At 39.9% G+C, this 17,872-nt stretch overlaps 1 protein-coding gene across 3 annotated transcripts in view; it reads left to right on the top strand.

Annotated features, from left to right (window-relative positions):
* FIG4 (FIG4 phosphoinositide 5-phosphatase) overlaps positions 1–17,872 on the top strand; it is a 338,548-nt gene that overhangs the window by 187,019 nt on the left and 133,657 nt on the right. For all 3 annotated transcript variants that reach the window (XM_075862266.1, XM_075862267.1, XM_075862268.1), the window contains 2 exons: positions 538–685; positions 784–867. In XM_075862266.1, coding sequence (XP_075718381.1) covers positions 538–685; positions 784–867 — 232 coding nt within the window. The remainder of the gene's footprint in view (positions 1–537; positions 686–783; positions 868–17,872) is intronic.

Raw genomic sequence — 17,872 nt, forward strand, 5'->3', positions numbered from 1 at the left:
GTCATAGTTACTAGATCTCTCTGTGATCCAGTGACCGTGGTTGGGTGTTTTAAAGTTGCAGTCTGTGGAGTCAAATTCAGTAAAAGTGTACCGACTCTGACTCCAGTTTCAAAATAAAAATTACAAGTTATTAATATTGTATTAATTTATTAAATGCACCGTGTTTTGCATATTCACTTGCAGGAGTTTAGAAAAGATTTTTATTCCGAAATTGTATTCCAATAAATATATTTAATGTTGTATTTAAGTAGCCTGATTATTTACATGATGGTGGTGAACAGCCTGATATTACCATTTTACTACAGCGAATTTGGTATTACTAATTACAATACATGAGCAATTATTGAAGGAGTCGGAGCTGGAGTCGAACATAGTGTCAGGGAGTGCAGTCACGGCTTTCCTCCCCAGTACCAAATCTCTTCCTCTCCTAATGGGACAATTTGAGTCTTACGAGTATATTATGGGATTTTGGAATAGATGGCTGACACAATAACCTAACAATAGCCATGTTAACCTACCATATGCTTTTGTTTACAGTACCCAATGCTGAAAACCTAAAGAAGATGACAATAAAGAAGCATAACAGGGGTGATGAGGAGATCAATATATACACAGAGTTCTTTCGGCCGTACGAACTGAGTAGTTTTGATGACACTTTTTGTTTGTCTATGACAAATTCTGCAAGGTAAGTTACATTACCCGGAGGTTTAATTGAAATATTAAGAAACATTGATGAAATCGCCAACCATTTAAAATGTACTGATGTGTCATTTTAATTTTCAGAGACTTTATGCCAAAAAATGTTGGCATTGATCCAAGCCCATTTACAGTTCGGAAACCAGATGAAACCGGAAAATCTGTTCTAGGGTAAGAGTGGCAATTAAACTATTATGTGCACTTGTGACTTCAGTAAAAAGTACTTAAAATAAGAATGTGATTCCTAGAAATCCGCTTTTGAGTATCTAGGATTTGAAATCATAACCTATTTTTGTTGTTATAGCTTGCCAATTTATTCTTCTTAATAGCAAGCCTTCCCTGAAAGTCATAGTGACAGTCTTGATGTTTGGTATAGGTTGTGAAGTTGTGGAGCTAGGTTGTGTTTGTTTCCATAGCAGTACAATCTTGAAAGGGTTGTTTTATTAAGATCAGACCCTTTTTTTAAATGAAGCCGATGTGCTGATCACCATGTCCAGCTTCTGAAGCCCCCAACTAACTGCTGATGTTATCAGAGGAAGTAGCGGTAGCTGCAGAGGAAATGTGAAACTACATTAAAGTTAAATGTTTGTTTGAGTGAGAGCTTATATTCCCCATGAAATAACAATTCTGGAGCATCTTTTCTTAGAACTCTGTATTGCGCAATTCCTGCTATTCCTTCTAGAAATGTATGAATAAATTGGCAACTGGCTGTTAACGTTTCCTTTGTCAAAGGGACGTGTCCCTACAGGTGTGAGGTTGAGCACTGATTGGACATGCAATAGGTCCAAGTCCGCACGAGTAAGAACCACTCTTTATTATCGGCTCTCTGGTCTGTCAGCAATTGGGTTCAAATCCTCGAGAAAGGCAACTACATTTTTCCACAAACTGTGTTGTAAAGCTCAGGCAGTACTCCCAAGATACTGTGAAAAGCCAGGTTTCTCTATTCCCTCATATGCAGTGTTTCAGCCCGTCTCAATTAGACCTATCTCCATATTACGAAAATAAAGTATTGAAATAGTCAAGTTTTTACCCCGGCCACTAATTCAGACAAAGTAGGCTGACACGTTTTCTGCAGTTTATTTGTCCGTTTTTCTGTGTAGACTGGGACAGGGTCAGCAGAGGTGCTTGCTGGTGGCCTAGATAACACAGGATAGTAAGATAGGGCTCAATATGCATCTCCCCTGTCACTTCCTGGAGGGTGCTATACTTTATCACTTTCTCGGGGCTGTAATAATCTATGATATTTATCTGTCCATTTAAAGGTGTATTTCTAGCTTAGACACTTATGTTTAAATGTCTGACAGATGCGGGTCCCACCTCTGGGATCTGCACCTATCTTCTGAAAGGGGGTCCCCAAACCTGTCCGGTCTGAGGTGGCCGGGAATTCCGGAAACAGTTGAGCAATGCTTTTTCTCCCCATTCATTTCTATTGGAATTATTGCAATAGTGTTGCTCAGCTTTTCCCAGAATTCTTGACCATTTCTGCATTCACCAGACAGGACGGGTTTGGGGGACCTCCGTTCGGAATATACAGTGAATATAAAAAGTCTACACACCCCTGTTAAAATGCCAGGTTTTTGTCATGTCAAAAAAACAGTCCAACATGAATAATTTCAGAACTTTTTCCCCCTTTAATGTCACCTATAATCAGTACAATTGTATAGAAAAACAAACTGAAATTTTTTAGGGTGGAAAAATGAAAATAAAGAACAAAAATAATGTGGTTGCATAAATCTGCACCCCCTTAAACTAATACTTTGTTGAATTACCCTTTGACTTTATGACAGCATTCAGTCTTTTTGGGTAGAAGTCTATCAGCATGGCTCCATCATCTTGACTTGGCAATTTTTGCCCATTCTTCCTTGCAAAAGCGCTCAGATTGCGAGGGCATCTCCTCTGTAAAGCCCTCTTCAGGTCACCCCACAGACTTTCAATGGTATTCAGGTCTGGGCTCTGGTTGGGCCATTCCAGAACTCTGATCTACTTCTGGGGAAGCCATTATTTTGTTGATTTGGAGGTATGCTTTGGATCGTTGTCGTGCTGAAAGGTGAAATTCCGCTTTTTAGCAGAGGCCTGCAGGTTTTGTGCCAATATTTCCTGATATTTGGAACTGTTCATAATTCCCTCCACCTTGACTAAAGCCCCAGTTCCAGCTTCAGAAAAACAGCCCCAAAGCATAAAGCTGTCTCCACCATGCTTCACTGTGGGTATGGTGTTCTGTTGGTAATTTGCAGAGTTGGCTTTGCACCAAACATGCCTTATGGACAAAAAGTTCAACCTTGGTCTCATCAGACCATAACACGTTTTCCCACATGCTTTTGGCAGACTTGATGTAGGTCTTTGCAAAACATATCCTGGCTTGGATGTTTTTTTTTGTTAGAAAAGGCTTTAGTCTTGCCACCCTACCGCAGAGCCCAGACATATGAAGAATACGGGAGATTGTTGTCACATGCACTTAACAATCCGTACCTGCCAGAACGACCTGCAGCTCCTTTAATGTTGCTGTAGGCCTCTTGGTAGCCTCCGGGACCAATTTTTGTCTTGTCTTTTCATCAAGCTTTGAGGGACGTCCAGTTCTTGGTAATGTCACTGTTGTGCCAAATGTAAATTCAACGGAATTGTACAGATTATGGGTCACATTAAAGGTGGAAAAAGTTCTGACATGGTTCATCTTGGACTGATTTTTTTAAATAACAAAAAACCTGGCATTTTAACAGTGGTTTGTAGACCTTTTTATATCCACTGTAGGTTCTACACGGTTTCTGTAACTCCCATTCCTGTGAATATGCCATTAAAGAGAACCTGTCACCAGCATTTCACCTATTGAACGTTACTTATCCCTCACTGGCCGCTGCTATCAAAAGTTCATTGCCGTTATCCCCTTTCCTAAACTTCTCAGACTATAAATAACGTTCTTCAAGCATTTCGCGCCTTTTATCGTAATAATCCGGTGTCCTGATGTACGCACATACCAGAATAGGACATCAATGCGCAAGCTCAGTATTTTGTGTGGCGAGGAGCTGTCAATCAATAGTACAGAGGCAGGGTAAACTCGGAAAGACTTGAGGAACGAAGATTTGACTCTTTTCAAACGAAGATTTGACTCTTTTCAAACGAAGATTTGACTCTTTTCAAACGTAGATTTGACTCTTTTCAAACGTAGATTTGACTCTTTTCAAACGTAGATTTGACTCTTTTCAAACGAAGATTTGACTCTTTTCAAACGAAGATTTGCCTCTTTTCAAACGAAGATTTGACTCTTTTCAAACGAAGATTTGACTCTTTTCAAACGAAGATTTGACTCTTTTCAAACGAAGATTTGACTCTTTTCAAACGAAGATTTGACTCTTTTCAAACGAAGATTTGACTCTTTTCAAACGAAGATTTGACTCTTTTCAAACGAAGATTTGACTCTTTTCAAACGAAGATTTGACTCTTTTCAAACGAAGATTTGACTCTTTTCTGCTCATTAGGATACGGTGTGGGAACACTAAAATACTGAATACTAAAGTTACTGAGCCGACTAAGAAGATAATTATAGGTTATATAGAAATGATTTTTCACCCACTACCACCAGGTATTGCTGGTTTAATAGGTGAAATACTGTTGACCGGTTCCCTTTAATGTCTAAGATGGCAATATCCCTTTAACTCTCGTTCATTGCAGCTACAATAAAGCACAAGAAGAGAAGTGTGAATGTCAAATTTGGCAGCCCCAAAAAAATAAAAAAAATAAAAAATACTAAATAAATAGCGACAACAGTTTAAAAAAATTTCATAAAAAATCATAATATTTATCTTCAATATAGTCAAATCTAATTAATGAAGATACAATTTTTAACTTTACAACACAGGATAGAAATAAACGCTAAAAATAGGTCATTTAACTACCCATAAAAGCTGTAGGATTTATTATGATTTATTAAGGTCAGCAAGCTGTAGAAAGCATTTGACTTGCACTCTGGCTTCCTTTGTAATGTTTGTTAGAGAGCTACTGAATTCATATTATACTGGCTTAGCTTCAGCATATCTCAGGGCTCATGTTCTCATTGCCAGAATCAGCCAGGGATTTGATCTTCAGCTAGACAGGTACTCTAGTTCCCTCTCTGTGCCAATCATTACTTCTCTTATCTTTTCAATTACTTCATGATGAGAGAAATTATTGTGGATTTGTATGCCGTATGTTCTTCCTGTTTGTTTGTTTTTTTTGTTTAGAAATTAGACGACAAAGAATAATTTATTGCGGTTCTTGATTACGGCGACTAAAGTTTAATATATCTATGCTTATGAAAGTATCTCGTACTGCAAAGTGCTTTTATAATATAAGACTTGAAAAAATAACCTAAAATTCCTTTTTTTTAGGCATCTATTTATTTTTTAGATTACCTAATATTTCAAGGACAATAGGATTGGACTTAAAGGGGTTGTCCAAGATAACATAATATTTTTAATAACACCATTAAATCATTTAAGTTAAAAAAAATAAATACATTTGTAATATACTTACGTTTTCCAAAGTGGCCCAGTTTCCAGATCCTGCTGTCGGAAACTTGATTGTTGACGTCTCTCTCTGCTCCGGCTCTGCTGCTTTGTTGATCTTGAATTCTTGCCGGGTACACGACACGTCACTTGTGACGTGGTGTGTATCGGCTTGTTCTGTTGTAACGCGCATGCGCGGCCCCTGCTGTTATCTCGAGAACAGCAGGGACTGCGAGAACAGCAGTGACAGAGCATGCGCGTTACTGCATGTGAAGCAGAAGAAGCCGATCTACACCACGTGACAAGTGACGTGTCGTATACCATCCGAGGTCTCTCTGGTGCGAGACCATGTGATCGGGATACGACACGACAGTGGAGGCGGCTGAAAAGGTGACGTCAGAGCTCAAGTGACCAGAAGGAAGAAGCAGCCAGAGCGGAGAACAGAAGCAAGATTGCACAGGTAAGTATATTATGCAATTTTTAATATGTGTAATGTATTTCTAACTGTACTTAAAAAAAAAAATCTCGGACAACCCCTTTAAAGTGGCATATGTTTTTTTTAAAACATTTTTATTATAATGAAGCAGTTTATAATATACTATTATAGGTTCACTGTAAAACATAGAAAATCTTGAAGTTGCTGTTATATGTATGTAAAATTAAAAGGGATATGACAATTCCGTGATAGCAGAAAGGGCTTATGGAGTAAAATCTCAATATTTGCAGGTGATTACTTCTGTAAAGTAATTAACATAGAATATAGTGTTACATTTCAGAGGAATTGTAGAACAGTGGCAAATAATGTTAACATAGATGGGTGTAAGGTTATGCACATGGAAAAGGAAAATACACATCAACATTACACGCTAAATGGGAAAACACTGGGTAAAGCTGACATGGTAAAGGACTTAGGACTTGTCCACACACAATGAAATTGCTGCAGAAAATTCTGTTAAAAACACAGACATTCCGCTGCGGCAAAAATGCACCATTTCCCGCGATTTTTAAGGCAGAAAATGGTGTGTATTTTGCTGTGTTTTTCACAATGTTAGGAGATGGTGACATCTCCTCTGAAAAACGCAACAATTCTGGCCACATTCCGCAGCAGGAATTGACATGCTGCAGTCTGAAAAATACGCACCGCAGGTCAATTTCTGCTCTGAATTTTTACACAGCATGTGGATGAGATTTGTTAAATCTCATCCACTATGCTGCTACTGTATTCTGTTGCGATTTTTCCGCCTGAAATTCTGTCCAGAAAAAACTCAGCAACTCCGCAGCATGTGGACGAGCCCTTAGGGTAAGTTCACACGCAGTTTTTTTTATTGGAAACCACGTTGGAAAATGTGCCAAAAAACGGCTGAAATTGTCTCCCATTGATTTCAATGGGAGTCGGAGGTGTTTTTTCCTGCGAGCGAAAAAACTCTTGCGGGAAAAAGAAGCGACATGCCCTATCTTCGGCCAGTTACGTCTCTGACCTCCCATTGCCATCAATGGGAGGCAGAGAAAGCGTATTTTGTGGCGTTTTTGCCCGCGGCGCTCAATGGCCGCGGGCGAAAAATGCAGCGAAAATCGCGGCAAACGGCGTGCAGGCAGATCAAAATCTGCCTCAAACTTCCAGACGTAATTTTGAGGCAGAATTTTTTGCCTGCAAAAAACTCAGGGTGTCAACTGTATATTACAGCGGACACTCTATTGCAATGGGTGGGATCGAAGATTACTCAAAACCCAGACATTTAACCTCTCAGATGGTGCAGTCACTAGCGATCACAGCATCTAACTGGTTAGACAGAGGGAGGGGGATCCCATTAACACCCCCGTGATGGGATCGCGGAATACCAATGGGTTGGCAAAGACGCAAGCAAGTCTCCCCGCAGTTCTGGCATGTCTGTATGTCTATTAGGCTCAGCAGTATTGTATTGCAGTGTATTATTTCAGTGGATATATTGGGGGATTCTTATATATAAGGCCCTCAAAAACACTTCAGAACAAAACTGGTATCTGTAAAAATAGTCTTTTGAAATTTTCTTGAAAATGTGAGAAATTGCTGCTAAAGTTCTAAGCCTTAAAAAAAATTAAAAGAACACAGGATGTGAAGGGGAAAAGATGCAGTATTCGGGACACGGCGCCTGACGGGTAGATATTCTAAACAAATTTCTCACTTTAGATGTGACGTCCCCGGGTACTTGTGTAATTCGAGCCCTGTCTTCCTGCTCGAGGTTTCTCGCTCAGTCCCCGTCTCTCACTTGAGTGCTGCATACTTCCTCCAGCAACAAATGCTCGTCGTTGTCAAATTAGTGTTTTCACTTTGAGGCCCACAAGGAGAGTATCTAATAAATATTTTTTTCTAGGCACTCTTTATTGACCAGCCTTTCAAATATGATTCGGTATTGTCTAGCAACAGACACTGCTGGGAGCAGGTTACATGGTCAGATTTCTAGGCTCCTGTTGAAATCCAGCAGTATTTCTTACTATACTAAAAAAAAAAACTGGTGCCATGTGCCAATCGCCAGCACTTCTGTACACTGGTGGCTTATAACTGAAGATTGGCGCTAGTTACCAGTGGATTGCTGGGTAATTTTATTTGCCATATGTTTGTAGAAAAAAATATTTTCACTAGGTGTCTACAATTTTATTGGCACCAGAGTGTACGTTTTGCATGTACATTTGTTGAAGCCATGTGTTGTCTGCTTGAACCAAAAGCACATAGAAATTGTTAAACTCTGGTGAAACGAGAAGATTCTCACCTGCAATCATGAGGTCTGAAGCCCCTTATGTCTATTGTAGGTTTTTGAATAATAAAGTATCAGACAGAATGTGCATGGGCTTTGCAAAGCAGTAATCCAGGAGTGAAAACAACACATTTTCCTTAGGCCCCATGCACACAAACGTATTTTTTTCCTACCGTAAATACTGGCGTAAATACGGGTCCGTTGTCACACGTATTCGACCAGTATTCCACCAGTATTTACGGACCCATGCCCGTAAATACGGTTCCGGTGTCGCCAGTATTTCACCCGTATTTACGGACCCGTTTTCTCTGCACTAATCGGTAGCCCCTTCTCTCTATCAGGATAGAGAGAAGGGACAGCCCTTTCGGGCAGAGTTTCCGCAGCGTTTGAAGGTTAAAAAAAAAGTACATACGTACCCCGGCCGTTGTCTTGGTGACACGTCCCTCTTTTGACATCCAGTTTGACCTCCCTGGATGACGCTGCAGTCCATGTGACCGCTGCAGCCTGTGATTGGCTGCAGCGGTCACATGGGATGAAACGTCCTCCCGGGAGGCCGGACTGGAGGAGGAAGAAGAAGAAGAGTTCTGGGTAAGCTAACTTTTAATACTATTAACTCCAGCGGTAGTCACTGACCCGGGTGCCGAAAGAGTTACTGCCGATCAGTTAACTCTTTCAGCACCCTGGACAGTGACTATCCCCTGACGTCGCCTAGCAACGCTCCCGTAATTACGGGTGCACACACGTAGCCACCCGTAATTACGGGAGCCCCATAGACTTCTATGGGCCTGCCCGTGCCGTTATTACGGCCTGAAATAGGACATGTTCTATATTTTTCAAAGGCACAGGCACCTACCCGTAAGTATACGGGAAGGTACCCATGGCCAATAGAAGTCTATGGGCCCGTAATTACGGCTCATAATTACGGCCGTTTTTACGTTCGTGTGCATGAGGCCTAACCCTGTGTATTCTGTTGTTGTCACTGAATCTCCTCCAGGATGATTCCAGTTTCCTGTAGAAGATGTAAGGCTAATACCAACCAATCATCTCTGTCCCTATCTGCAGGGGTCCCTATGCTACCTCTGACATGAATTCTGTAGCATAGGGAACTATCTGCAGTCTCTCTACAAACCTGTTTCTGTGGCTCTCCAGCATCCTGCTCACAGTTTGCAATTCTCTATACAACTATAACTTCTGATAGATGTGATCTAGCTAGACTTCCCTATATGATGCCTGGGTAAGGTATCATGGGGCATGTCGTTTTTAGACAATGATTGCTAAAGGCAAGATGGCGAATAGATGCTGGACTATTCACTTTAAAAAAGCATTTTATAGGTGGCATGGAGTAAATAAAACACTGTTGTAATATGGGCTAATGGGAATGATTTGTGTTTGAAGTGTCCCCTTAAAGGGGTTATTGCTACCTTTAAAAACCTGATATATTAGTATATCGCTAAGATATGCCATCACTTTCTGATTACGGGAGTATGAATGACGGTGTTTTATCTGCACAGCATTGCTCCCATCCACTATCATTACAGGGACCTGCAGCACAGTTCCATTCACGTGAATGGAGATGTGCTGCAGTTCCCATCACTACAATGGGCTGGGAGCACTGCTGTGCAGCTGAAATGTTGAAGGGACCTTGGTCTCTTCATTCTCAGTATCGGCGGTGGTCCAAGAGTTTGGTCCCAGAGTTATCAAAATGTTAGCAATATGCCATAACATTAAAAATTTTACCGCTCAGAAGCTTGATTAATTTATTTAACATGCTTTGTACATTTTGCATTAAAGCGTGCCTAACTTTTCAGGTGACTTTCAGAATAAGCTGTCATGTGTATACATGAGGAATACCGCTATTTATGGCCATTTTATGACTTGTATTCTACTACCTTTTTTTTTAGCAGGGTTCTGCCGTTTTGATGGAATCAATACCGTAGTCGACTGCGCTATTCATTCCATCAAAACGACAGAACGCTTGCACAACTGAGAGAAACGCAAACCATTGGCACCGGATCTGTCATAATTGAAATCAATGGTGATGCAAACAGAAACCTATGGTTTCCGTTTGTTTCAGTCAGGGTCCCGTTCTAACGGGAAGCTCCATCAGAACGGGACCCTGACGCAGATGTGAACGAAGCTTTGCCTGGGGGAAAGCAATTTGTCATGGTATATAGCTATCTCCTCGGAGAATAGTATTCTGTAGGAGCAACATTTTTGGGATTTCTACTTATACATCTTTATTGGTATTTCTGCTCCATTGTTTGTTTACACTTTGTAATCTAGATTAAAGTTAATTTTAACCCCTTAATGACCAGCCTATTTTGGACCATAATGACCAAGCTATTTTTTACGTTTTTCAATCGTCGCATTCCAAGAGCTATAACCTTCTTATTTTTGCGTAGACATAGCTGTATAAGGTCTTGTTTTTTGCGGGACAAGTTGTATTTTTTAATAGCACCATTTTGAGGTACATATTATTTATTGATTAACTTTTATGAACTTTTTTTTGGGGGGGAATAGAAAAAAATCTGAAATTTCGCCACTCTTTTTTGCGTCCTAAATCTACGCCGTTTACCGTGTGGTATAAATAACACAATAAGTTTATTCGATTATTTGATCACTTTTTATTACATTTTTTTAAAGTCAGTATTCACAGAAAACAGCAATTTTTCCATAGTTTTTTATTATTTTTTTTATGGCGTTCACCGTGCGGGTTAAATAATGTAATAGATTTATAGTCGGGGTCGTTACGGACGCGGCGATACCAAATATGTGTAACTTTTTAACTTTATTTTGTTTTTTTAATAGTAAAGCAGTTTGTAAGGGGAAAAGCTGGGTTTTTCATTTTTTTCAATTTTTTTTTTAAATTAACTTTATTAAACTTTTTTTTCACTTTTTTACTAGTCCCATTAGGGGACTATAATATGCGATTCTGCGATCGCATTTATAATACACTGCAATACTTTTGTATTGCAGTGTATTACTGCCTGTCCGTTTAACACGGACAGGCATCTGCTAGGTCATGCCTGCGGCATGATCTAGCAGGCATTCACTCCAGGCAGACCTGGGGGCCTTTATTAGACCCCCGGCTGCCATTAGAGACACAGACACTCGGCGATCGTATCGCCGGGTGTCGGTGGGAGAGAGGGAGCTCTCTCCCTCTCTCCAAAACCACTCAGATGCGGTGCTCGCTATTGAGCACCGCATCTGAGGGGTTAAACGTGTGAGATCGATACTAATATCGATCTCACCCGGCAGAGCAGGGACGCTCCCAGCCCTCAGCTGCCTCTAGCAGCTGAGAGCAGGGAGATCTGACAGCTCCCTGCTCTGTAAACTTATTCCGATGCCGCGACGTAAAAAGTCTATGGCATCGGAATAAGGCCCGTTGGTGACCGACGTAGAAACACGATGGGTCGGTCACTAACGGGTTAAGCACCCATTCAGAATTTATTTCACATTCTGACAATGGTAATTGTGCGGCCATGTGCCATGCTCCCATAGGACTGATGACTTAAATCAAGGTTCATTCTTTTACTACTGGTTTATTCACTGAAGTGATAAATGAGTAAAATGTATAATTTTTATTTCATATCTATCTAAAAACAGGGGTACAATCACCACTGTGAAAAGCCCAACCGTGTATTTAAAAACGTATTAAACAGAATGCCGCTGACATCTATGCGTGCATGCTTCCGTGTTGTGCAGTAGAATATCTGCTGCTGAAGATATATCGCTGGCATCCTGGCCAGACTGACAGACCCCTGATGATAAGTATAGAAACGCGTAGGGTCGGGTGAAGTGAGGGAATTTTGCGTAGGGGGCAGTGGCATTGTTGTGCATCTGTACATTGGGAGAATCTGGTGCGGTCAATGCAGGCTCCTGTGTGAACGAGGGTCCAAACCACTGCTTTACCAATGTTATACGCTGATTCCATATTTTGATATCTCTGTTTACATACCCAGTCACAAAGGGTTCGCAAACGAACTAGGATTGGGAGTATTGTGTTTAATACGTTTTTAAATACACGGTTGGGCTTTTCACAGTGGTGATTGTACCCCTGTTTTTAGATAGCTATGAAATAAAAATTATACATTTTACTCATTTATCACTTCAGTGAATTTTCAAATGTTCATATTTGTGGGAGCACAATATATATCGTTAAAATACAGTGAATTACTACTGGTTTATTGCAACATGCTGTCTGATCTGTGCCATAAAACAAAGCCAGTTGCTAAATGCACTGCTTTTGAAGGACACGGTCATTAGGAGCCATAGCGGAGCTGATTCACTCATTAACACAGCAAATCTCTTTATGTTGTTTGTATAAATCTAAAGTAATAAAATAAATTACACAAGAGGACTATGGAGCATGTGTAGAATCAGGTGTTTTTGGAAGAAACTATGTTGACTCAATTCGTTTTAGAGTTCAATATTTGCTGCATTAGGCTTTTGACATATTAGCAAATACCAAAATATGCAATATTAAATGAAGAATAGACTAGAATAGAAGTGCTGATTGAGTTGAGATCACTTGTAGGCTAAGGTTCTGTCCAGGAGCCTCCGTTGCAGATTTCGTAATTTTTTTCTGGACAAAATAGCACAACATGCAGTGGTATTTTGTGTGGCAAAATGACAGAAACCCCATGGAACCCATTAAAATAGATGGGTTACGTCGACCACCGTTGCTTTCCATCAGGCGGTGTATCCGGCGCTTCTGTATTTATTGTTATTCTGTTCCTTTGACAGAACAGAAAAACTGAAATTTTAGCGCTGATGGAAACCGAGCCTTCGTTCCACTGTTGGGCATTCATTTATATATTATTAATAATGTACCTAAATGAAGAACACCAGAAGGGGGGATCCCTAGGGTATTTGTTATAAACATATATTTCACTTAGTGTGCAATGTCTATAGGGACCTGGGCACAACAGCCTAAAGTAAACATGGTGGTAACGGTGAGACCCGCTGATTTATAGCAAAACCTAAAGATTGGAGTCTGAACACCAAAATTGAGTTAAAACAACGTAAATTTATTAGATCAATTTAAAATAACAGAACATATAAAAAGCAGAGATGAATTCCACAGTGCGGAAAGACAACCAGATTGTACAGAGAATATAAATATGTATTTATAAATATATGAATGACGCTGTGTAACCACAAGAAAATAAAGCTACAGCATATTGCATTTGTATAGCATGATTGTGTCACAACATGAAACGGTAAGAGAACCTGCTCAGCACTTCATATATGGGCTATATTACAAATCAATTCCAATGGTCAGACATAAATGAACATGTGGTAGTTCAGTGACTATTATAAATAGTAATGTATGCACCATGTATAAACTCTACGTAATACACACAGGAGATTGCCTGTGCAGATAACAAAATACATATATAGATATGGCAAAGAGGGGTATATACCATATATGAGAGGTCTATACAGATACTGACAAGGAGCTCTTACCCATCACGGAGGTCACCGTCTCTGGTGTCAGCCCCGACGCGCGTTTCGGCCCGGTAACCTTCGTCTGGGGGTTTATATATTCATTTATATATTGTTATAACAAATCTTTAGTCAGATTCTGCAAATCTTTATCGCTGGGGTTCATGAGCAAAAATCCCCAAAATAGCTAGAATGAAGGAGCTACGGCAACCTCCCCTTGGCTTAGTTCTCAGCCGATATCAAATATATGGAAATTAAGAGGGGTTTCAACTCTCCAATAAGGTAAAGGTAGAGAAAGTTTGACTTTATTAGAAATTACATATTTTCCCTAGCACTATGATAAGTGGTTTACTTTACATGTAAAGTCACTTTAACCATAGCCTCACATTCACAGCTTTCGTTTGGAGGGTGACCCTACTACATGTATTAAGATTAAAATATTGCAGTCATTGACGAGATACCTACATAATCCTGCTGAGAAACCATATCATGATTCCTGGAGAGAAAAAGATGGAATGTATATATTTTTACTATGTATGTATGTATATGTATGTATATATATATATATATATATATATATATGTATATATATATATATTAAATGTGCAGTAAACTATGGAAGCATTTTTTTCCATTTCATCCCCCAAGACGGCGCCACCTGAAGGTTGAGTCTCCCTGGGTCTCCTGGGGGGTCAAAAATGGAAAAAGAAACAAAAACAATCACTGGATGTCCTGGTCAGCACTCTCTCCTGAAAGGTCTCGGGTCTGCTACTTGCCATGCTGAGCAGCGAGGGAATAGCGCTGCACTGCCTGGCCACTTCTGTTCATCGGGGGCCTGCTTCAGTGTGGCTCCTCAGATGAACAATAGGAAGCGCCAGGGATCAGCTGCCGACCATGTGGGACATTGAGACGATGGGAGGATATCTATATATATATATATATATATATATATCCTTATCATGGTTGCTCTTCTGTCCCCTCTATACTGAGAAAAGGATGCAGCTCATAAACTAAAAGAGAAAGCAAGTGAATTTGTACATGCACTTTGTACCCAAAGAAACTTGCTTACATAACTATGTTTTATATTTTTCAGAATAGTATTTTAAAAACTAAAAACTATCAAAAAGAACATCCATAATGGACTAAATTTATGTTATGATACGTGAAGTTTAAATCTTCCATGGTCTCTGTCAGGACGGGGCCCAAGTACCCAATCCAAGAGAGGGCACGGGTACTGGGTTTGTCTTCATCAGAATCTGAGGCTAAGATGCCTGAGAAGAACAGTTTACAAGATCTTCTGAATGTGACGGGAAGCGTTTATGAATCCTATGCTTCTACTTTCGTGGATAAATCAATGTATTTCTGGATCTGGCTAACTATTTGGAAATTAGAACACCAAGAGAAAAGATTGACTTTTCCTTATTGAAATCAGTCACAGGTTCTTAGCAGATGCTATTGCTGCATCTGTCCACTTTACCGCATGGGAGCGGGTGCTTTGTAACTCAACTAGACGAGCGCTCTGGAGGAAGGCCTGCTCCTTGAAATCTCCTACTAAGAATAAACTGTGTTCTATTTAAAAAAAAGAAAAGGTTTTCTTTAGGACAACCCTTTGAGAATGTAGCAGCTTTTTTGAGGGTGTAGGCCCCATAAGTTGAGTATAAAGAAAAAGGAAAAAATATCCTAATCATTCCATACCTGAACAAAAAGGTACTTGATGTTAAACGCTCTGAAGTTCCAGAAGAAGTTAAATTCAAGCAGAAGAGGGAGTTGGCACTACTGCAAGGAGAACATTTCATATACACCAGCAGAATTGCTTCATTTGTTTCATTTAGGAGAAGTCAAACAATTGAAGACAGACTAGTAAGGAGTAGATTCTCAGAGGCAAAAAGTACTTGGCTAGAGAAATTAATCCCGAAAGGGAAACATCGATGTGGGAATTGTAATTACTGTAACTTAATCTTCAGGCAAAAATCTTGAGTTTTGGAGGTAGATCACATAAGATCCAATAATTTATTAATTGTAAAACTCTATTTGTAGTCTACATAATTTTCTGCCCATTCGGCCGCTTTTACATAGGGAAAAACTATTGGGTGTTTGTACATACGTTTCAGGCAACATTGCAAATCAGTCGCAACACGTGAAGGAGTCCCACGTTTAATTGAACATGTGAAAAAAGAGCACAATTGGGATCCTACGGTGTTAAAATTTTCAGGAATTTAACAAGTAAATGGGGGTGATCGCCATAAAGTCCTCTTGAGAAAAGAAGCAGGCTGGATTATCAGTGCTAATGCAATGGGTCCTGCTTGCCTGAACGACAAAAATGATATGGCAGTTTTTCTTTAAGAGTGAGAATAGAATTCCTTATTTGTATGATATTGTTTACTTTTCGATGCCTTATCGTATATTTATAAATTTTTTAACCATAATAGCAGTACTATGTTTCATTGTACTCTTCTTTCTGCTCTGCTTTATGGGTGGACAGCCATGGTTTATTTATGTCCGGATATACATTTATGCAGAATGTATTTTCTTCCTAGTCCCCCTTTTCCACGACTGCCCAGCCATTACAGGAGAGCAATTAAACTGGATGTACCCATTTTTATAGGGTTCTTATGAATCTTACGGTGTTGGTGTCTGAGGGGGCGGGGCTTCCCCTCGGCGGCCAAAGAGTCTTGGGCTAAATAAACATGGAATTTTGTCCCATTTTTAAAAGGAATAGCGCTGAAAGAACCTGTCGATCTACCAAATAGGTATAACTTTCATTGTCTTTTTCTACATTAAAGTCTAGAGAGATTTTGGTTTTTCATCCTGGATGAAAAAAGGACACTATTAAAATGAAGGATTTTCAGACAATGCAATCTACCCATTAGTCTAGTAAAAAACAAATAATCTTCATCAAAATCTGGCAAAGATTATATTCCTGGTATGGGGAGGATGTACCAAATCAATCCAGGCCTGTTTTTCCTAAAAGTCTTGAGTTTCTTCTTTGTGCATTTTTTATACCCATGTGGCTGAACACAGGTGGATAAAAGATTTGAGGGCAGTCTCTAGATTAAGACTACCTTTGAGACGCCTCACTCCAGAATGGAACGTAAACCCTTTGAACTGCTAGAACTCCTAAGTTTGAAACTTCTGTAATTAAAAACAGGCTTTCTTATAGCAATAACTTCAGCTAGACATTTGGTGGGGATCAAAGCACTGCTTAGCACAAAACCATATCTCAGAATAATGGATGATAAAACCTTGTTAAACTTGATCCATTTTTTCTCTCCCAAAAGTTGTTTTTCACAGTATTAGCAAACCATACTTCTGTGCAAATTGCAATACAGTAAAGGAACAGGAGTACAATACGTTTGGATGTAAACATAATTGTTCCCAAATATCTGGAAACCAATAAAGATAGGAGAAAGGCTCTAATCTTCTGGTTCAGTTCCAAGAGAAATGAAAGTAATAAAATATATAAAAATAAATAAACACAATAGCCAGATTGATCAGGGCAGCTATTGCGGACTTCTATACTCTCCAAGTACTAGAAGTACCCCAAAAAATCAAAACCTGTTCCTCTTGAGCTGTGGTCTTGGGCAGAATAAGCACAGGTCTCGCTGGACCAGATCTGCAATGTTGTAACTTGGTCCAATGTATGAGCTTCATCAGACATTACAGGCTAGACTTTCAGAAAAGATACGTCTAGCCATAGTCCTTCCCTGCATCTACTCATCTTGTAAATCTTCAGGTGATGCCTTTGTTGGGGATGAAATGGAAAATAAGAATTAGTCCTACTGGTAATTCAGTTTCCATGAATCCACGATGAAGATATATATATATATATACTACCGTTCAAAAGTTTGGGGTCACCCAGACAATTTTGTGTTTTCCATGAAAACTCACACTTATATTTATCAAATGAGTTGCAAAATGACTAGAAAATATAGTCAAGACATTGACAAGGTTAGAAATAATGATTTTTATTTGAAATAATAATTTTCTCCTTCAAACTTTGCTTTCGTCAAAGAATGCTCCATTTGCAGCAATTACAGCATTGCAGACCTTTGGCATTCTAGCTGTTAATTTGCTGAAGTAATCGGGAGAAATTTCACCCCATGCTTCCAGAAGGCCCTCCCACAAGTTGGATTGGCTTGATGGGCACTTCTTGCGTACCATACGGTCAAGCTGTTGTGAATTAAAACATAAATTGCTTTGCAGACATTGCTGGTGTGTAACGTCTATGGCCGGGGGCTGTCGTTCAGACTTACCCTCTGAGGACCCCGGCCATGGACATCTGTCTTCTCGGCGTTCGCTCCCTCCAGGGAGACGCCGGAACTCACTACCGGGTCCTCGGACTGTTTCCCGCAGGGCGCGCGCACGGCCTTAAAGGGCCATTACGTGTCCAGCTGTCACCAACCAATAATTAGTTCAAATGGCTGCTGGACTATAAAAAGAGGCTCTGCTCACTTGTTCCTCGCCTGAGCATTGTTGTATACCTAAGTTTGTCTTGCAAATGGTCTCCCAGTGTTTTCC

The sequence above is a fragment of the Rhinoderma darwinii genome, chromosome 4 (assembly GCF_050947455.1).
Source record: "Rhinoderma darwinii isolate aRhiDar2 chromosome 4, aRhiDar2.hap1, whole genome shotgun sequence".
Lineage (NCBI taxonomy): Eukaryota > Metazoa > Chordata > Amphibia > Anura > Rhinodermatidae > Rhinoderma > Rhinoderma darwinii.